An 18,329-nucleotide genomic window follows, 5' to 3' on the forward strand; every position below is an offset into this window, starting at 1 on the left:
ATGTTTTATTTCAGCCATAATCTTTGAAGCGCTTATACAATATACTTATTATCATCATAATTTTATTTATTTATTTCAGTGGAGACGGCGTGTGGCGCATGTGAGCAATTTCAGCTCAGCCCTGTCGCCTCGGACCCCCGCTCCCTACCCTGTGCCGCGATCACGAGCGGGAGCTGCCACCGCCGCGTCACGCGGAAATACGAGGCGGCGCGCCGAAATGGCCACTACACGCGGTCGCCGGAAGTAGTTGAGAACGAGAACTTGACTGTTGAGCCGCCTGGTTAGAACTTGTATTTGTGTCATTTAAAAAAATCACATGCTCAAATTCTCATACAATATGTCAGTTATTTCTTTAGGCAAATCAACATGTGCAAAAATGGTAAAACATATTGACCACTCTGTAACGATACCATAGCAATATTGTAATACGATAGCCAAACTGGTAACGTTGATAATATTTAAAGACATATAAAGAGTCAAGGCACACGACGAGAGTCACAAAATGTCACAAGAAAACAAATCTTTATCAGCAATAGAGCGTTCACTGGGTAGGGGAGGGAGTAATATAGCGTTTACTGGGTTAGGGGTGGGAGTTTAAAAGCATTCACTTGGTAGGGTAGGGAGTAAAAGAGCGTTCACTGGATAGCGGAAGGAGTAAAAGAGCGTTCACTTAGTAGGGGAGGGAGTAAAAGAGCGTTCACTGGGTAGGGGAGGGATTAATAGAGCGTTCACTGGGTAGGGTAGGGAGTAAAAGAGCGTTCACTGGGTAGGGGAGGGTGTCATAGAGCGTTCACTGGGTAGGGGAGGGAGTAATAGAGCGTTCACTGGTTAGGGGGAGTAATAGAGCGTTCACCGGATAGGGGAGGGAGTAATTGAGCGTTCACTGGGTAGGGGAAGGAGTAATAAAGCGTTCACTTGGTAGGGGAATGAGTGATAGAGCGTACATTTGGTGGGGGGGAATAGAGCGTTCACTTGGTTGGGGAGGGAGTAATAGAGCGTTCACTGGGTAGGGGAGGGAGTAATAGAGCGTTCAATGGGTGGAGGATGATAGAGCGTTTATTTGGTAGGGGAGGGAGTAATAGAGCGTTCACTGGGTGGGGGGAAAGACCGTTCAATTGGTAGGGGAGGGAGAAAAAGAGCGTTCACTGTGTATGGGAGGGAGTAAAAGAGCGTTCACTGGGTAGGGGGAGTGATAGAGCGTTCATTTGGTAGGGGAGGGAGTAACAGAGCGTTCACTGGGTGGGGGGAGGAATAGAGCGTTCACTTGGTAGAGGAAGGAAGAAAAAGAGCGTTCACTGTGTAGGGGAGGGAGTAAATGAGCGTTCACTGCGTAGGGGAAAGAGTAATAGAGCGCTCACTGGGTAGGGGAGTGAGTAACAGAGAGTTCACTGTGTAGGAGAGGGAGTGATAGAGCGTCCACTGGGTAGGGGAGGGAGTAAAGGAGAGTTCACTGTGTAGGGGAGGGTGTGATAAAGCGTTCACTGGGTAGGGGGGGAGTGATAGAGCGTCACTGGATAGGGGAGGGAGTTAAAGAGGGTTCACTGGGTAGAGAAGGGAGTAAAAGAACACTCACAGGGTAGGGGGGGGGGGCTCTTTATGTGTCCAACCTTACAATTGTACACCTTTCTTTTACAGTGACACTGAGTAGAGTTCGACGGAAGCTGAACTTTGGCCGGAAGCCACCGCGAAGTCGGGATGCACCCCCGGAAGTCACATGATGAATGTTGTTACCCTGCCCACGTGCATCATTAAAAGAATGACGATATTTGAGATGAACAGTATACTTAGTCGTGACTAAATTTTATAAACATGTGAAAGTTTTTCCTGAATTTTGTACAAAGGAATACTAGGTTTTTAATCAAAACTAAATGCATTTTTGTGGCGGTTATTCACGAAAAGTATTGAACTACTTGCTAAAGACCATGAACTACTTCTTGAAGATGTGTTCATGGTACAAAACATATTTACGAGAAAGTGCTAGATAGTCTTACCCTTTAATGGTTTGCATAGTTTTACACTTAAACACACATTTATTTGACTGAGCTGTGTTGTATGTGTGTGTTGTTTTGTTTTTATCTCCAGTAATGCCAAACCGGTTTCCATCTTAAAGCCCTGAAATATGGATTTATGGATAGAGTGAAAATCTGAAAAAAACGTGTGTGATTTTATCTATTTTTATTAATGTGTGAGAGCTCTTTTGTAATTTAAAATGCAGTAAATTTTGTAACTTTTCACATGGCAATTTTTGGATACCGTTTTATATGTTGACGCACTTTTGTTAACATGTTTCCATCGTTATGTTGTAAACTTTGCACTTAGATTATATTCATGTTTTAATTGTTCTGTTTATCACTTAGACATTGCTGCTTGATTCCCTGTTTCTTTGATTTGTTGAAATTTTGTTGCCACCAACTGACTTTGAGTTGGGGGTTTTATGTACTATTGTTTGCATTACTACTAAAAGGATTTAAGCAGACTAATGTTACAGTAATACTTTTCGGAAACAGGTAGAACGAGGTAAATCCAATCTTACATTTAGTAACATCATTGGCAACATTTATTGGCGAATTTCAAATAACCATTTTAGGTCGTCTGTGTTTTTGGAGGTATTGTCATTGCATCGGTGTCGTCCACGGACGTTATAAGAGAATTGACGTGAAACTTGGTGCGCGTGTTAACAGTGGCAATGTGAACATGAGTAGCAAGTCCCACTACTCTGTCGACAACGTGTTGAGTTGTGGCCCCTAAATCAACTTAGAAAAATGGACGAGCTATGGTACCAGACTGCGAAAGTTCTAGTTTACGAAACCCCAATTAAGAGAAAACATTCAGCGCAATTTCCTACGCATTGTTTTATTGACATTACTTTATTATTTGTTTTGTATTGATAGTCCACAGGTCGTGGGCATTCTTTTTGTATGCATATTCGATTTAAGGTTTTATATTTGCTAATTCCTTTATATCTGTTTTATTCAGCCATAAGCTCGGTGTTTTACCATTTATCATTTTGTTATAGATCTGCACAAGTTGTTTCATTATTCATTAATGTTTTAATAAAAGTTTAAACTTGCCGTGATGGTATTTGTTTGCACCCCATTTTCTGTCACGACATGACGGATACTTACACTAGTGATGCCGTTTAGCATTACACAGTTAATTGATGTCTGCATCTTCCCGGGGGATTATGCGTGGTTACTGGAGCATTTCACCGAACAGAGAACGTGCCAATCAAAATGATTGTCAATTCAGTGCATTACTTGCCTCAAATGTCCACCATAGGTAGACGATGTTGCTTATACAACATCCATTTCTGAAGTCCAAAGGTCAGTGTCACAAACACAGCTGTATTACTTGCTAGAAATGTACACTATACGGAGATAATGTTTCGCATACGCCACCAAAGTCTGTAGGTTCATGATCAATGTTACAAGCAAATACGTTTGTGTTATTTACCCCAAATGTTCACCATATGGAGACAATGTTTCGCATTCATCACCAATGTAGGTTCAAGGTCAATGTCACAAAAATAGATGTATAACTTGTCATAAATATTTATAGAAAGGCGATGTTTTGCGTAGAGTGGTTTTGACTGAAGGTTCGTGGTCATTGTCACAAAAATAGATGTTTCATTTGTCACAAATGTTCACCACGAGAAGACATGTTTTGCGTACATTTTTTTTTTGTTTTTATACTGAAAGTTCATGGCCAGTGTTACAAAAACAGATGTAAAACTTGTCATTAATGCTTTGTAGAACTTTGTACATAAGCTGACGATAGGGGAACGAAGTGGTGCGTACAGGACGAAGCAAAGGTTTATAACGCACTTTATAGGAATAACTGCCCACGCCAACTGTACTCAGCAGAATATATTTCAATAAAACTTGCCCGAAAGGTAACGGCATTAGTCGTGATCGCAAAAACATTGTATGTATGCAGGCCGCTTGATTCCAACATCTTGATCCACGGTCCAGCAAAGCTGGAATTTGTCATTTTGTTGCCACTCGTTAGAAAAACATCAAGTTACTATGGCAACATAATTGACGGTATGTATAAGGTTTGGGATATGGACAAATGTTTGCTAAACAATAATGAAACTTAAAAGTTCTTCATTATTTAATAAGACATGGAATACCACACTTAACAAAACAAAATGAAGATGACCTTGTTATCTGTAATTGCATGCATAGTTTAAAGAAGCGCTTTTCTGACATTGATATTAGACTAGTTCACTACCTTTATGTAGGCATCATATATCAGGGAAAATGAGCAGCAGTCCATACCTCAATTGCTACAAAACATGCTCTAGATCAACCTTGCAATGTTTGTTCTTATAATCCAATCAAAAGGTAATTTAACAATGCCAATAAGAACACTGCGAGAAGAACTCCACACATCGTCTGCTTTATTCAGTCAAAAAAGGTTCATAACGTGACATTCAGTCAAGTCAGAGTTATGGGTCTTACTACGATTTTCATGTGCACTACAGTGTGCTGCTTCTAATCAACTTTCATTCAAATATATTGAAACGTTTTATAAGCAATTTCCAAATTGTTTCTTTTGCACGACGCCTACAAAACCGATGCGTGCGCCAAGAACCCAAAGACTATCACAATACCTCGATTTCCTTCTTCGAAAAACAGACGAAATTAAAATTAGAATCAATGATTTTACCATTACCATAATTATAATGTCTGGAATTGAATGAACACAAAAAATATTTGAAAGTAAATCAATAACAAAAATAAACATAGGTGAACTGCACCAGGGTTATTTTATTGTATACCAATTATTATTACCAGTTAATACTGGTTTAAACAAAAAAACATTTTCCTTGATTGCCTTTTTAAAACAGAAGTTGTCAAGTTTACAATACTAAGATTAAAACTTGTCACATTACAAAGGTTTTGTAAAGTTTTGCCTTCTTAATGAAACATCATCCTTCAATTACCGCTAACATTAACAGCATCCTCAGATCACCACTGTGTTCAAGAAACAAATTGATTGTACAAACCATGAAGAATTCCAATAAAAATTACATGTACATGACAACTTAACAGTTAAAGTAACTGTTCATATACTTTGAATGTACATATTGACTTGTAACATAAAAACAAAAAATAAAATTGATGAACTTTCAGATCTGATTACCATGTAACACAACAATATTGCAGACTTTTAAAGGACAGGCTGATGGAAAGCTATTTTGCCATCGAGACATCCTGAAACAACCAAGTTATGTACGGGTGAAAACTGTGTGGCAACCACAATGTTAACATGAGCTAGAGAGCAAGTGGCTTCATAGAGCTTGACCGGGGATCTGGGATAACAGTCACAGAGCTCGTTACACTGTGGATCAAATGAGAACAGTCTTATACCAAACCCAAATGGGGAACTTATTAATCTGCCATCTGAGCTGAATGCCACCTCTTTAATGAAGCCACGACCTACATTACACTCTTCCATATAGCCTTGGAGGCGATTCGTGTTTGTGTGAATGTTCTTTTTAAGCTGTGAGTTCTCTGTCTCTGTTAAAGTGTCCAGATAGCTCAGGTTGAGCACTCTCCGTCTCCTCGTGCCGGAGTTTGACTCCAGCACAAACATAAAGGAATTACTTCGTGGTTGAACATCGACCGACCCTCCAGGGGCCGGGTTATTGCTATTGGCGGCAGTGTTCACACGTCTGTTACCAACATTTTGTGAATTGGAATTAGAACTTGATGAATTGTCTGTCTGGTTGCTAGAAGCTCTCGACCAGGGGGATGCATTTTGCCTTACAGTGTTTATCGCCCTTCGCCTTATTCTTGAAGGTCCAGTGTGTCTAAACATTGGCTCATCATTGGAATCATCATTACTCTGTATGGAAATATTGACACCACTGTTTAGGCCTGCATGGCTTGGCCAGTTTATATTGACACTCCCTTGAACTGGATCATTTTCTTCACCATCAGAGCTGTCAGTATCTGGGAACATCATCACATCATCAATAATGTCATGCTCACTCTCATTCTCAACGTCAGAGTTGTCATTATTGTCAACATCAACACTATCCATGTCATTAATTTCAATACTTAATGAACTACTTCTATTCCCATTTATACCCAGATTCAAACCTGAGACTTGATCACTCTGGTTAATGCCTCTACTACTTGAACCTGATTGGGCGGTGTTTTCACTACTTCTATCCTGCACCCTTGATCTATTATCCGTACCATTACTTTCATTTTGCCTTCTAGACTCGGTGTTAACAGGTGTAATTCTGAAGTCTCTATCCTCCTCATCATCTGCCTCAATATCTTCCTGACTGAACATGATGGTTCGTCCACTTGATGTGTGCACAGATATTGAGAATGAGAAACTGCCGTCATCCTGTCTGGAGCCCCGCCTGATCTGAATCAGGGAGTTATGCATGGGGCCTGCAATAAGGGGTGAACTAGCAGGGGGCACGGGTCTCAGGCTTGGGTTCACAGAACCATTCCCCACTCCTCGCGAGATTCTCAACGGTTGAGTTGAGGAGGTTTCACCCTCTGAACTGTCTGATTCAATGTCTTCTCTTGGTAGTAGACTGTCCCTCACTGGGACACTGCTGCTATCATTTTGGTCACTTTGCAAATTATTTTGTGATCCATCATTAGCTAAGTTGTCAGCATTTGTAGCCTGACTAAGTGACTGAAGATTCCGCTCTTGGTTAGCACTAGCACTGCTACTACCTTCATTTTCCTCATTACTCCCCGTAGACATTGACTGATTGCCAGCTGATACAGAAGAGCTCTCATCAACACCAGGTTGATTCATGTTCTCCTCCATTGGCTGGTTACTGTTTCCAGGTTTAGCCTGGTTTCTATCTTCTTCATGAGACGGGTTACTACATGCAGTAGCAGACTGGTTCTCAGTGACAAAGTCAGCAGAATGGTTCAGATTTTCTTCATTTGACTGGTCGTTATTTCCAGCAGCAGACTGGTTTTCAGTGCCAGGATCATCTGACTGGTTTACGTTTTCTTCATTTGACTGATTTCCATCTCCAGCAGCAGAGGATGTGTTTTCAGTGACAGAGCCAGCAGACTGGTTGCCCCCTCTAGCTCTAGCAGATGGTGCCTGGGAGGAGTAAGCAGGTGTGTTTGTTGAGGTGCAGTAGGCTGAGCTAGTGTGAGGGGCTGTCCATGCTACCTCCCACGGGCGGGATGGGGTCTTCTTTACCTCACCATAGTCTTGAAGATCATGGACACATGTCCACTGATAATAGAAACAAAGAACTGTTAAGAATAGTATTAAAATGTTTTAATAAAAGCAACATTTTACTTTATTTTTAAGCATAGAATTGTATTTGTTAACACTCTGTCATATATTTTCATTCAGTAAATTAGACATGAAAAAACCCATTCTAATTCCAAGTAATTTTTTAGCTAGAGCACAACTTTATTTTAGAAACATTTTGGTATAAACCAACCAACTAAAAGAAGCATTTAGTAATCGCCTCTTAATCAAATGTAAGTAAAAAAAGGCTCCACATTGCATATTGCCCAGTGTGTACCTCTGTATTTTCTGATGAGTCTGTGTTTCGTGAGAGGATGGACCAGCCATGGGGATGAACCTACAATATACAACAGTGCTGTGATCGCATAAACATACAAACAGGTTTAATCTAAGCTATGTGTATATGATTAAGAATCATTCACCATTCCTAAATTATAACTTTTAACAAAACTTGAAGTGGTCATCTAATGCGGGACTCTCTGATCCTTAATCTGATCTGTGGACGCTATCCACTTGAATATAGCAATTCTGAGAGGATTATCTAATTATTAGATATGACCTAGAATGGTCATATATATGTCTATGTCTTGCAAAAGATGTGATGGGATCAACCCCACCAGGAAAAGTTTGTAGTGGCCACTCAAATGGAAGTTGGTACTTGTTCCACCAGTCAACTTTCATTCCAATTGAACTAAAAGAAATTAGTACAAACTAACTTTCTATCCCACAAACCTGCAGTGATGATATGATGTTGGCCTCATTCCCCGCTGGCCAGTCAGTTATGAACTCCACTCGGTTCCTGTCCTGCTCAAACACATGGTTGTACTGCAGGCCGATCTTCAGCGGTGTCTGGCTACGCTGCATCAGACGATACATGTTGGGCTTGAACCCTTTCAAGTCCTCACCTAGAAAAACAAGAGATACCATTTACATAAAACTGACTACTACAAAATGTCTATATTGTTTGCTTTTCTTGCTTATTTATGGCTTTCAAGGTGTGGTACGTTATTTGTTTACAATAATTTTGCTAAAGTAATGTTTTATGTAATAGAACAAGGTTTAAGAGTGTTTCCTTTCTATTCTAGATATTAACTTTCATATCAGAACCCTAACAACTTGGCAGAGTTGAACAACTAGATAACAAGAATGCAGATATTTTACAATGCTATTCACTTATACCACATGTTATTAGTTATTGAACGCTGTCCTTTAGCTGAAGTGCTCATGTTTCATCGTGGGTGCAGCAACTATTACATAATTCAAATCAATCAAATTACTAAGACCTGACACTAATGCATTTTTCAGATTCAGTTCACTGAAATGGTGGCTGCAATGCAATTGTAAACATGTAGTCAAGCCACCCTGATAAAATAGTTAAGTTCATCTGAAGTAAAACGTACATGTCATTTTATCATCCAGAATCTCTACATATTTTTACATTGTGCATGTATACATTTTAAAGATTAACAGCTCAGTTGATGAAAACACAATTTTTAGAATGCTAATAGGAAATTTAACATATAATTACAACAGCTAGATTTTTTCTATTCTCTCAACTTTGTGTTCATATTTCCTGGTGCTTAATTTACACCAATATGTAGCAAGATAACAAAATTTCATTAAGTCGTAAAGTGAAATAATCTTAGCGTCAGTTTTTTTCTTTTTCTATACATTTCTTAAAAATTAAATTAAGCCAGTATTTAAGTTGTAAACAAGCTGGAGGAAAAGGATTGTGTTATACTTGTTGACTTGTTATCTGTGACATTCCCACAGAATGTCCACAGATGTTAGATAAAAAAATTGTGAGGATCCAGATCCTTTAATGAGACAGGGTCCTTAAATAAAAGCAAGCAAAGCCAGGCCCTGTATTAGCATGGAAAGTTTACCAAGGGTAGAGAGATCTAGGTCATGTATGATGATGATATAGCCCTCATGTGTGGAGATGATGAGCTTGGAGAAGTCGGGCGACAACTTGGACCTCATCAGGCCGCTCGTGTAGAACACGCGGTTAGACGTGTCCTCTGTACTGTACCTGGTGGTAAAGAATGGTCTATTAATTAAAATCTAAAACTAATCCACAAGTTAATTGTTATTATTTTACTTACTTAAATTAGTTCTACTACAACTAGGAAATACCAAGAAAACTATGTACTATATCTAGAATTAAGGAAGGGTTTAATCTCAGTAAAATTTAACTTGTTAGCTTTTACATAGTTCATGAACATTTTTAATAAACTCATTTCATTTGTTTCTGCTTTATTTAAAATTGTATTGGAAGGTAAATCTGGTATTAAAATACAAGCTGTACAAACAGTTTTTCTTCAAATTAATTTACAAATTTACTAATCATAATTTGTTCATAGCCCAGACAGGAATCCAACCAATGAACCAACACGCAGAACATTATAAAAACATGTACTGACAAACTAACAGGGTGACTCTGATATTTTATATAACATAAACCCTTGACATGTTATTTGATCATTTTAATATACATGTGTAACATTAGAACAGATTTAAAAGCATTATACTGTGCTCCAATCAAATGTGTTGACCCCTACCTGTTAATGTTCCAGGTGTAGATACAGCCATCAAAGCCGGATGTGAGGAGAACCCCCTGGCTAGAGTCATACTCTATATTCTTCACCCAGTTTGAGTGGCCCCGGAATGTCTGTACATTGTGCTTCAGGTAACGGGCATCCCATAATGCAACTGTGGTGTCATCAGAGCAGGTAGCAAACAGACGGTCATCAAGGAACCTGCAAAGGGGCAATGGTGTGTTTAAAATCTACTTAATAATTATAATATTTTGATTAATTTGATTTGAACTGAGCTGTTTGCCATTGATAACCAATTGATCATAATCTAATTTTAACTTAAATACATGTACATGTATGTCATTTAACTTTAAGCTTGGTCATGATAAATTTATTTTTACTTATATGGTGCAGTGTACATAAAAGATAAGAATGGCTAACAAAATGGTCTAAGATTATCAAATCTAAATTATACATCTCATGATATACTCAATGGCCATGTTCACGTGATTGTAAACAATATCATATCTTTGCTATAAGTGATTTCATACTTGACACAATTGACGCAGTCTGTGTGGGCATTGGTCTTCTTGGCCACAAGTTTTCCATTGAGAGCATCAAACAACAGAACACTCTTCCTCTCCATGGCAACACCCAGCAATGACCTGAAACACAAATAGAAGTAAGAGTCTGTTTCACAAAGACACAAATTCACAAATTTGCCTTTGAGATTGAAAACAAAAGAAACAGAAACAAACAAGGGGCTACTGATAGCTAAGGGCAATACGGTTATAACTCTATATACATATTGAATTAGTTACAGGAACACTTATCTTGCTCAAAGCCCTCAAACATATTCCAGTACATATATATATATACATTTTTTAGCATTATCAATCAACATTCATAACATACATTAGTTACATGTGTACTTAAGATACATGTACCATCCCAACTAATTCATGTTTTTTTTATATCTAGAATGCAAAAGACACATATGGGTGATGCACTCTCACAGATTTACCACTTTTACAACTTTTTTATATTTTGTCGTGGAAAGAGCAAATTTTTGCGTAAACATCTTCAAACGAATGATATAAGATTGCTGACAAAAAATCAGATCGCAGATTTTCATATTTCCGTTCAGAAATTAATGTTTTATGGGTCAATAACGGTTTAAGAAAAATGCATAAATCTAAAACATCAATTTTTGAACTTTAATATAAACAAGAGCTGTCACAGAGACAGCGCGCTCGACTATTCCGCCGCTTTTCAGTGTAAGGATTGACTTAAAAGTGGTTACATGCAAAACCTTTGCCAGAATTTCTATGTCGAATAAAAAAGGGGCCATTATTTGAATTTAATGGAAACTAGAGTTATCTAACTTGGTTATTTAAGTAGATTGGATAGTTGAGTACCATTTTATAAAGTCTCAATGCAATACATCCAGTAGTTGCTGAGATATTAACCTATGTGTGCTTACATGCAAAACCTTAACCAGAATTTCTAAGTCAAATAATAAAGGCCCATAATTTGCATTATATTCAAAAAAGTGTTACCTTACTTCCATTAATTTAGTAGGTTATATAGTTGGGAATACAAATGTAAAGTTTCAATGCAAGACATGATATATTTGCTGAGATATTGACTTAAATGCTGTAACATGCAAAACCTTAACCAAAATATCTAAGTCGAATAATAAATGGCAATTATTTTGCATTAAATGCAAACTAGAGTTATCTAACTTGATTAATTTAGTAGGTTGGATGGTTGAGTACCATTGTATCAAGTCTCAATGCAATAGCTCAAGTAGTTGCTGAGATATAAATCTATGTGTGCTTACACGCAAAACCTTAACCAGAATTTCTAAGTCCAATAATAAAGGGCAATTATTTGCATTAAATGCAAACTAGAGTTACCTAACCTGGTTAATTAAGAAGGTTGGATGGTTGAGTACTGCTGTATCGAGTCTCAATGCAATACCTCAAGTAGTTGCTGAGATATTAACCAATGTGTGCTTGCACGCAAAAACTTAACCAGAATTTCTAAGTCCAATAATAAAGGGCAATTATTTGCATTAAATGCAAACTAGAGTTATCTAACTTGGTTTATTAAGTAGGTTGGATGGTTGAGTACCATTGTATCGAGTCTAAATGCAATACCTCAAGTAGTTGCTGAGATATTAACCTATGTCTGCTTGCATGCAAAACCTTAACCAGAATTTCTAAGTCAAATAATAAAGGCCTATTATTTGCATTAAATGCAAACTAGAGTTATCTTACTTGGTAAATAAAGTAGGTTGGATGGTTGAGTACCATTGTATCAAGTCTCAATGCAATACCTCAAGTAGTTGCTGAGATATTAACCTGTGTGCTTGCACGCAAAACCTTAACCAGAATTTCTAAGTCAAATAAAAAAGGCCTATTATTGGCATTAAATGCAAACTAGAGTTATCTAACTTGGTTAATTAAATAGGTTGGATGGTTGAGTACCATTGTATAAAGTGTCAATGCAATACCTCAAGTAGTTGATGAGATATTAACCTATGTGTGCATGCACGCAAAACCTTAACCAAGGGGTGACGCCGACGCTTGGGTGAGTAGCATAGCTCTCCTTATTCTTCGAATAGTCAAGCTAAAAATCTGCAATCAAATTTTTGTCAGAAGTCTTATATAACTGGTTTCCATGGATTTTCGCAAAAATTGGCTCGTACCAAGGCAAAAAATAAACTAGAACTGTAAGCCATAGGCTAGCGAATACCCCCCACCCCTCCATGTCTAGGTTGTTTGCCCTGGAGTTAGGCCGGACAAAGCTAATTTTGCCTACAAGGGGAGATAACTCCAGTCAGGGTCATGTGACCTGTACCAAATTCACAGAGGCGAAAGTTTACAACATGGCCATTAATTTCTGAAAGTTTGATAAAGATTTGTTGAATAATAACAAAGATGAATCCCGGACAGGGCTTATTTTGCCTACTTTAACACATCAAGGGGAGATAACTCCAGTCAGGGTCATGTGACCTGTACCAAATTCACAGAGGCGAAAGTTTACAACATGGCCATTAATTTCTGAAAGTTTGATAAAGATTTGTTGAATAATAACAAAGATGAATCCCGGACAGGGCTTATTTTGCCTACTTTAACACATCAAGGGGAGATAACTCCAGTCAGGGTCATGTGACCTGTACCAAATTCACAGAGGCGAAAGTTTACAACATGGCCATTAATTTCTGAAAGTTTGATAAAGATTTGTTGAATAATAACAAAGATGAATCCCGGACAGGGCTTATTTTGCCTACTTTAACACATCAAGGGGAGATAACTCTGGTCAGGGTCATGTGACCCGTACCAATTTCACAGAGGCGCAAGTTTACATCATGGCCATTAATATCTGAAAGTTTGAAAAAGATTTGTTCAATAACGACAAAGATGAATCCCGGACAAAAAAAAAAAACGGACGGACAGACGGACAGACAGACAGACGGACAACCCGATTCCAGTATACCCCCCCCCCCCCCAAACTTTGTTTTGGGGGGTATAAAAAGTTGTCAAAATGTTCAATCTTTGAGAGTGCAGCTTTAAGGGTTATGACGACTTCATAAACTAAGTCAAGAAAAAGAATATCTTCGTATAGCAGATAATCTTAAGAGGTACTTATGGAGATTAACAATAATGACTCTAAAAACAAGAAAACACAGGGCAATACAAACACCTGTCCATTTTTCTCAGTTGATTGAGGGACATAACTCTGCATTGCAGACAAAAACAACAAAAGTGACACCAAGGCTTCGTCAATACCTTGACCTCATATAGTTTTAAAAAAATACTGTAAAATATATTGCAGTATTAATGTTTACAAAAAAATCAGTATTAAAGGGTATCTATTCATTTACTCATTGTTCTGTGCTCTAGATTATTGTCTTACAGGGTCAATGTCTTGTTTTATTAGATAATTAAACATATGAAACCAGTTGCAACTGGTATTAAATAGTCTTGGTCCATTTGTATCATTCACAAAATGTGACAGTCAATTGAGTAATTTCTTGATAACAACATATTATTATTATCAATGTTACTGTCCTTGAGCTGGCTATATCCATTGCAATCAAGTCAGGTTCAAAACCAGGTTACAAAATTATCAAAACAATGCATGATGTCCAAATATGCATCAATCCTCCAAAACTTTCACAAACAAAAACAACACCCAAATACATTCACCCTAAAGTAGCACATTTGACAGACAGAACAACTTGAAGTTATTTTAAAAGTCAACTCGCGGAGCATGCAAAAATGAACCATGCAATAAAACATGTTTTAGACACAGCTAAAAGTTTGAGACAATAAAACTTGTACATACATGTGTACCTCATAACCCAGGGTCAGAGTTCAAGTTGAGTTTTTGCCACGTAAGAGTGCTTATTGGTATCAATGACATACAGTCAAATACCCACTGAGGCAGATAAGTTAATTCCTGTTAAACCTTACCCTAAGTCCTAACCAAACCTATATTACTCCCAGGCAGACATCCGTCAAAAAGTGAGCTGGCATTCTGACACATTTTAATTGACGCGATGAAAAATCTCTGCATATGACATGTCATATTCATAAAATCTATATAATTTCCTTTTGGTATGGATGTGTTCCAATGATAAAATTTTATAACATGCTGGTATAAGCCTAATAAAATGTTCACAGTGATGAAAGGGTTAGTTTATACTTAGTTTTTTTTTTATTTTACATCAATTGTGAAACAAGTTATTTCAACATTATATTAATCACTCTGGCTGGCAAGATTTTACGCAAGAGTGTGGTCTTGTGTTGTGGGGGAAACTAGAGAGCCCAGAGGACACCCACTTTTACAGCTTGGTGACACATGCACATTAAAGGGTGTCCGTATACCTAAAGTTAAATGCAAGCTAATCAGTCAAGTGTAGTTAAATTTTATTCAATCAGTGTTGAGTGTGCAGGGATGTCTCATGTTCCGTTGAATATCCACAGATTTAACAAGTAATACTTTCTTCAATACCCGGTGGCAAGTTTCATAATTTTTTGCACAAATTAAGAGCGTTAAATACTAATGGAATACCACACTTGCAAGGTGGTATCCAATATTTTGAGAACCATTGTCAACCATTGGGATTTTTGTATTTTAAATGCAGAAGAGGAAATATCATGTACTCAGAACATAATTAATTATTCTAGGACAACCTCAACTTTGTTTAGTTTGCCAACTGAATTAGCCTCATACGTCAAATTGAACAAATAAAGAATAAACTTGGAAAGAATCTACGGTCGGTGGAATTACCGATAACCTGAAATTCTAAACCGACCCAAGAATCTAAAAGGCTACCAGACAAATCGGCCCCTTACCAAATTGGCCCCTAGCTCAAACGGTTACCTTTTCGGCCCCTTACCAAATCGGCCCCATCCCGTAGACGTTTCGGCCCCTGATTACCGAGACGTTTCGGCCCTTCTTTACATTTTATTTTTTTATTTCTAAATATAAGTAAAAAAACATGTAATTTCATTTTTTTTATTTTAATAGACAAAGCTATATACATACATACAAAGGTATAGATAAAAATAGATTTAAAGAAAATATCTGTACACTTGAAAACATGTAAAAATTTATTCACGAGATATTTTTATAAAATGAAAAAGAGTAGAAGAAAAAAAAAATAAACTTCATTTTTTTTTTTAAATAATCTTTAAATATTACATATAACTATGTTGGTAATATTATGTATAATGACATGTCCATTGTCTAACATCAGTCTTGACCAAACACCTATCGCCCGCCGTAGATGGCACCAACATTTTTCAGGAACTCCTCGCAGGTGACATCATGCGAATCGTAAGAGTCCCACTCATCCATGATCCTGGCGTCTAGAGCGGATACTTCATTTGAAGTTTCATCAAGGAACGATTCCGCAGTGGCGAACTGCGAAACATCTGAATTGATGGATAATGATTTATGAAAAGAAGAAAACAGATTTTTTATAAGAATTAATATACAGTACATCTTCTTATTAACTACAATTTAATAATAAATAAAGTTATAAGACATAAGTTATACATTTTATGAATTTATATTTTAAATCAGGTAAGGATGAAAAAAAAACTATTATTAATCTTATATTGAATACGTATGCAAAACCATACTGGCTTAAAAGGTGTTTTTAGACAGACGGTCTTATGGCGAATTGTCACATTCCACAGGGGTATCAGACGTTGGAATTATGACACTTTGTGTTTACAAGGTTATGAATACGTGTACAAGGTTTGTTCCGACTTTCCCAACCGCTAATTCTCACACTTACAGAATAATACCAATTATCTCTTCGCACCTCAAACAGAATATGATTATTTTATTATGGATATATTGTTTTACTCTTTTTAAAATGCATATTTGTTGTAGAATATCTGTAGAACTATCAAGTTGTCACTTGTTTGCAAGTCACATCTATAAAACAAACATTATTTTCTAATTATGTATAGATAAAACACTAATTGTCAAAAATAATAATTTATAATTATTCTGGAGCAATAGTAGACCACATACATAACAAATTAATGGTTGAAACGTAAAGGCATTTTTAAAAACCTTGCTTAATAACATAAGTTCTATTCTATCATAAGTTTGATAAAAAATATTGTGAGAATGTTATCGATATTAAGGTATAATATGAAAAGGTAATGATTTCGGTGTTATACATACTGCAAGATACATACAACACAAAAGAAACAAGAATATGTACATCGCGTATGTCCTAAGGATCTACAGAATTATGTTTAAACACTACCGTTTTTGATACAATAAACATAACAAAGAAACATAGCAAAAAATTTATACTAGGGAATCACAAGTCAGACACGCGTGTAATCAGGAAAGATTGCAAAATAAAAACCACGAAAGCCAGTCCAGTGTCAATGACAACAGCTTTGATAGACCTTTGGCGGTATGTGCATTTTAATCTAAATTACATGGGAGTTATGGGAGTACTTAGCGGTAAACATAGCCATACCTGGATAGTGTTATACATTTATATACGTTTTTTGTGTCTATAAAACATATTACTTGCACCTACCTGTATAGCAGACTCAATGCTGCCAACGGTCTCACAACCTTATCTCACTCAATACAAAAATCCGAATCAGACATTACAATTTTTAACAAAATTCCATTACACAATAAAATAAAAGTAGAACAACAACGCGTTAATAATGTCCAATACACGAAAATTTAACAGTAGCACAGCAACACGTTTAAAACAAATGGTACCCACTTTTAGAAACGATTTAATATATATACTTAAGGTGTTTATATTACTCAAATCTTCTTTAATCAACTGTAAACAACAATAAAAAATTAAAGACAATTATTCATTCACACGTCTTTGAACGGACCCTCTTTGAATGTCTTTTTCACACCCACAACACTTACCGTTTGCCTTGTAAAGAATGCATGGTTCAAAGACACATTTTCTTTGAAGTCTTTAATGATCAATTAATAATTAACAGTTATAACAAATAAACTTTCTTAGATTTTCTAACATTTTATATTAAAAATCAGGGTTAATAGTTATTTAGATTTTAATTATATTTTTTATATCAGTCATATCAATGTTTTTCATGCATATTTGTCTATTTGTAAATTTAAAGATGTTATTTACAACTTATTTACAGATCTCATTTACATTTATAAGACGACCTACAATGTTTTTCTTTATACTCAAGATAAAAAATAAAATAAAGGGGCCGAAATGTCTCTGTTGAAAATCACTAAGGGGCCGAAACGTCTCGAGTCATTTTAATTAAAGGGACGAAATGGCAGGGCCGAAACGTCTTAGGGGCCGATTTGGTAGTAGGCCGATTTGGTAAGGGGCCGATTTGTCTTGCTCCCATCTAAAAACCCTTACCCACCCATCATCACCAACATCTCTTGGCTAGTAACTTAAGTAAGTCATAACAACAGTTGCAGACATGATTTTTTTCGTAAGTTTAAAATTTACCCGTTCTTGGAGAAACCAAAATTGAATACACCGCCATGGTCCGTGTCGCTGACAGTCTTTCTTGGGTCCCAGGTTCGATGGGCTTTGATTGCGGATGTCAAACTTGCACATATTTTCGCAGTATCTCCAACCCTTGATGAATACCCATACTCTCGGTTTTGCCGAGTGATAAACGAACTTTGCCTGCTTCGATGCATCATAGAATCAATATGTAACAATCCTTTTGACAATGGTAAGTCAATTAAAACTGATTAAAATGTTTTGTTTTCATCTCATGAAGCAGGTGCGCGTTTTCGGTTACATGTCACTACAATTTTTCTAACGATTCAGTTACTCAGCAGTCAGCGGCCCGCGCCAACCATTGTGAGAACGTTCACGAATCACAAGATTCCAATATTAAGATAAGATAAATTTTATTCCAATCATGGGTCATGTTATATGGCATATAAATCACAGATTACATAATGTAGAAAGTAAATTGAAACAGTAAGGCAACATATTTAGTTAATGTAAATAAGGCTTCATTTCGT

At 36.9% G+C, this 18,329-nt stretch overlaps 2 protein-coding genes across 2 annotated transcripts in view; one reads left to right on the forward strand and one right to left on the reverse strand.

The window, feature by feature from the left end:
- Nucleotides 1-3,071, forward strand: part of LOC128211996 (nucleolar protein 16-like) — a 36,536-nt gene extending 33,465 nt beyond the window's left edge. The window contains exons 6-7 of the mRNA XM_052917202.1: nucleotides 80-280; nucleotides 1,636-3,071. Of these exons, the coding sequence (XP_052773162.1) occupies nucleotides 80-280; nucleotides 1,636-1,718 (284 nt within the window). The 3' untranslated portion in view covers nucleotides 1,719-3,071. The remainder of the gene's footprint in view (nucleotides 1-79; nucleotides 281-1,635) is intronic.
- Nucleotides 3,072-4,099: 1,028 nt separating this feature from the next.
- Nucleotides 4,100-18,089, reverse strand: LOC128212186 (dentin sialophosphoprotein-like). Its single transcript, XM_052917500.1, has 7 exons — nucleotides 17,800-18,089; nucleotides 10,340-10,453; nucleotides 9,813-10,010; nucleotides 9,138-9,283; nucleotides 7,984-8,156; nucleotides 7,529-7,588; nucleotides 4,100-7,230 (listed from the first exon to the last, which is right to left on the reverse strand). Exons 1-7 carry the CDS (start codon nucleotides 17,997-17,999, stop codon nucleotides 5,176-5,178), a joined length of 2,946 nt encoding a protein of 981 aa, XP_052773460.1. The 5' UTR covers nucleotides 18,000-18,089; the 3' UTR covers nucleotides 4,100-5,175.
- Between the last annotated feature and the right edge of the window lie 240 nt (nucleotides 18,090-18,329).

This window comes from Mya arenaria, chromosome 12 (genome assembly GCF_026914265.1).
Source record: "Mya arenaria isolate MELC-2E11 chromosome 12, ASM2691426v1".
In the NCBI taxonomy this organism is placed as follows: Eukaryota; Metazoa; Mollusca; class Bivalvia; order Myida; family Myidae; genus Mya; species Mya arenaria.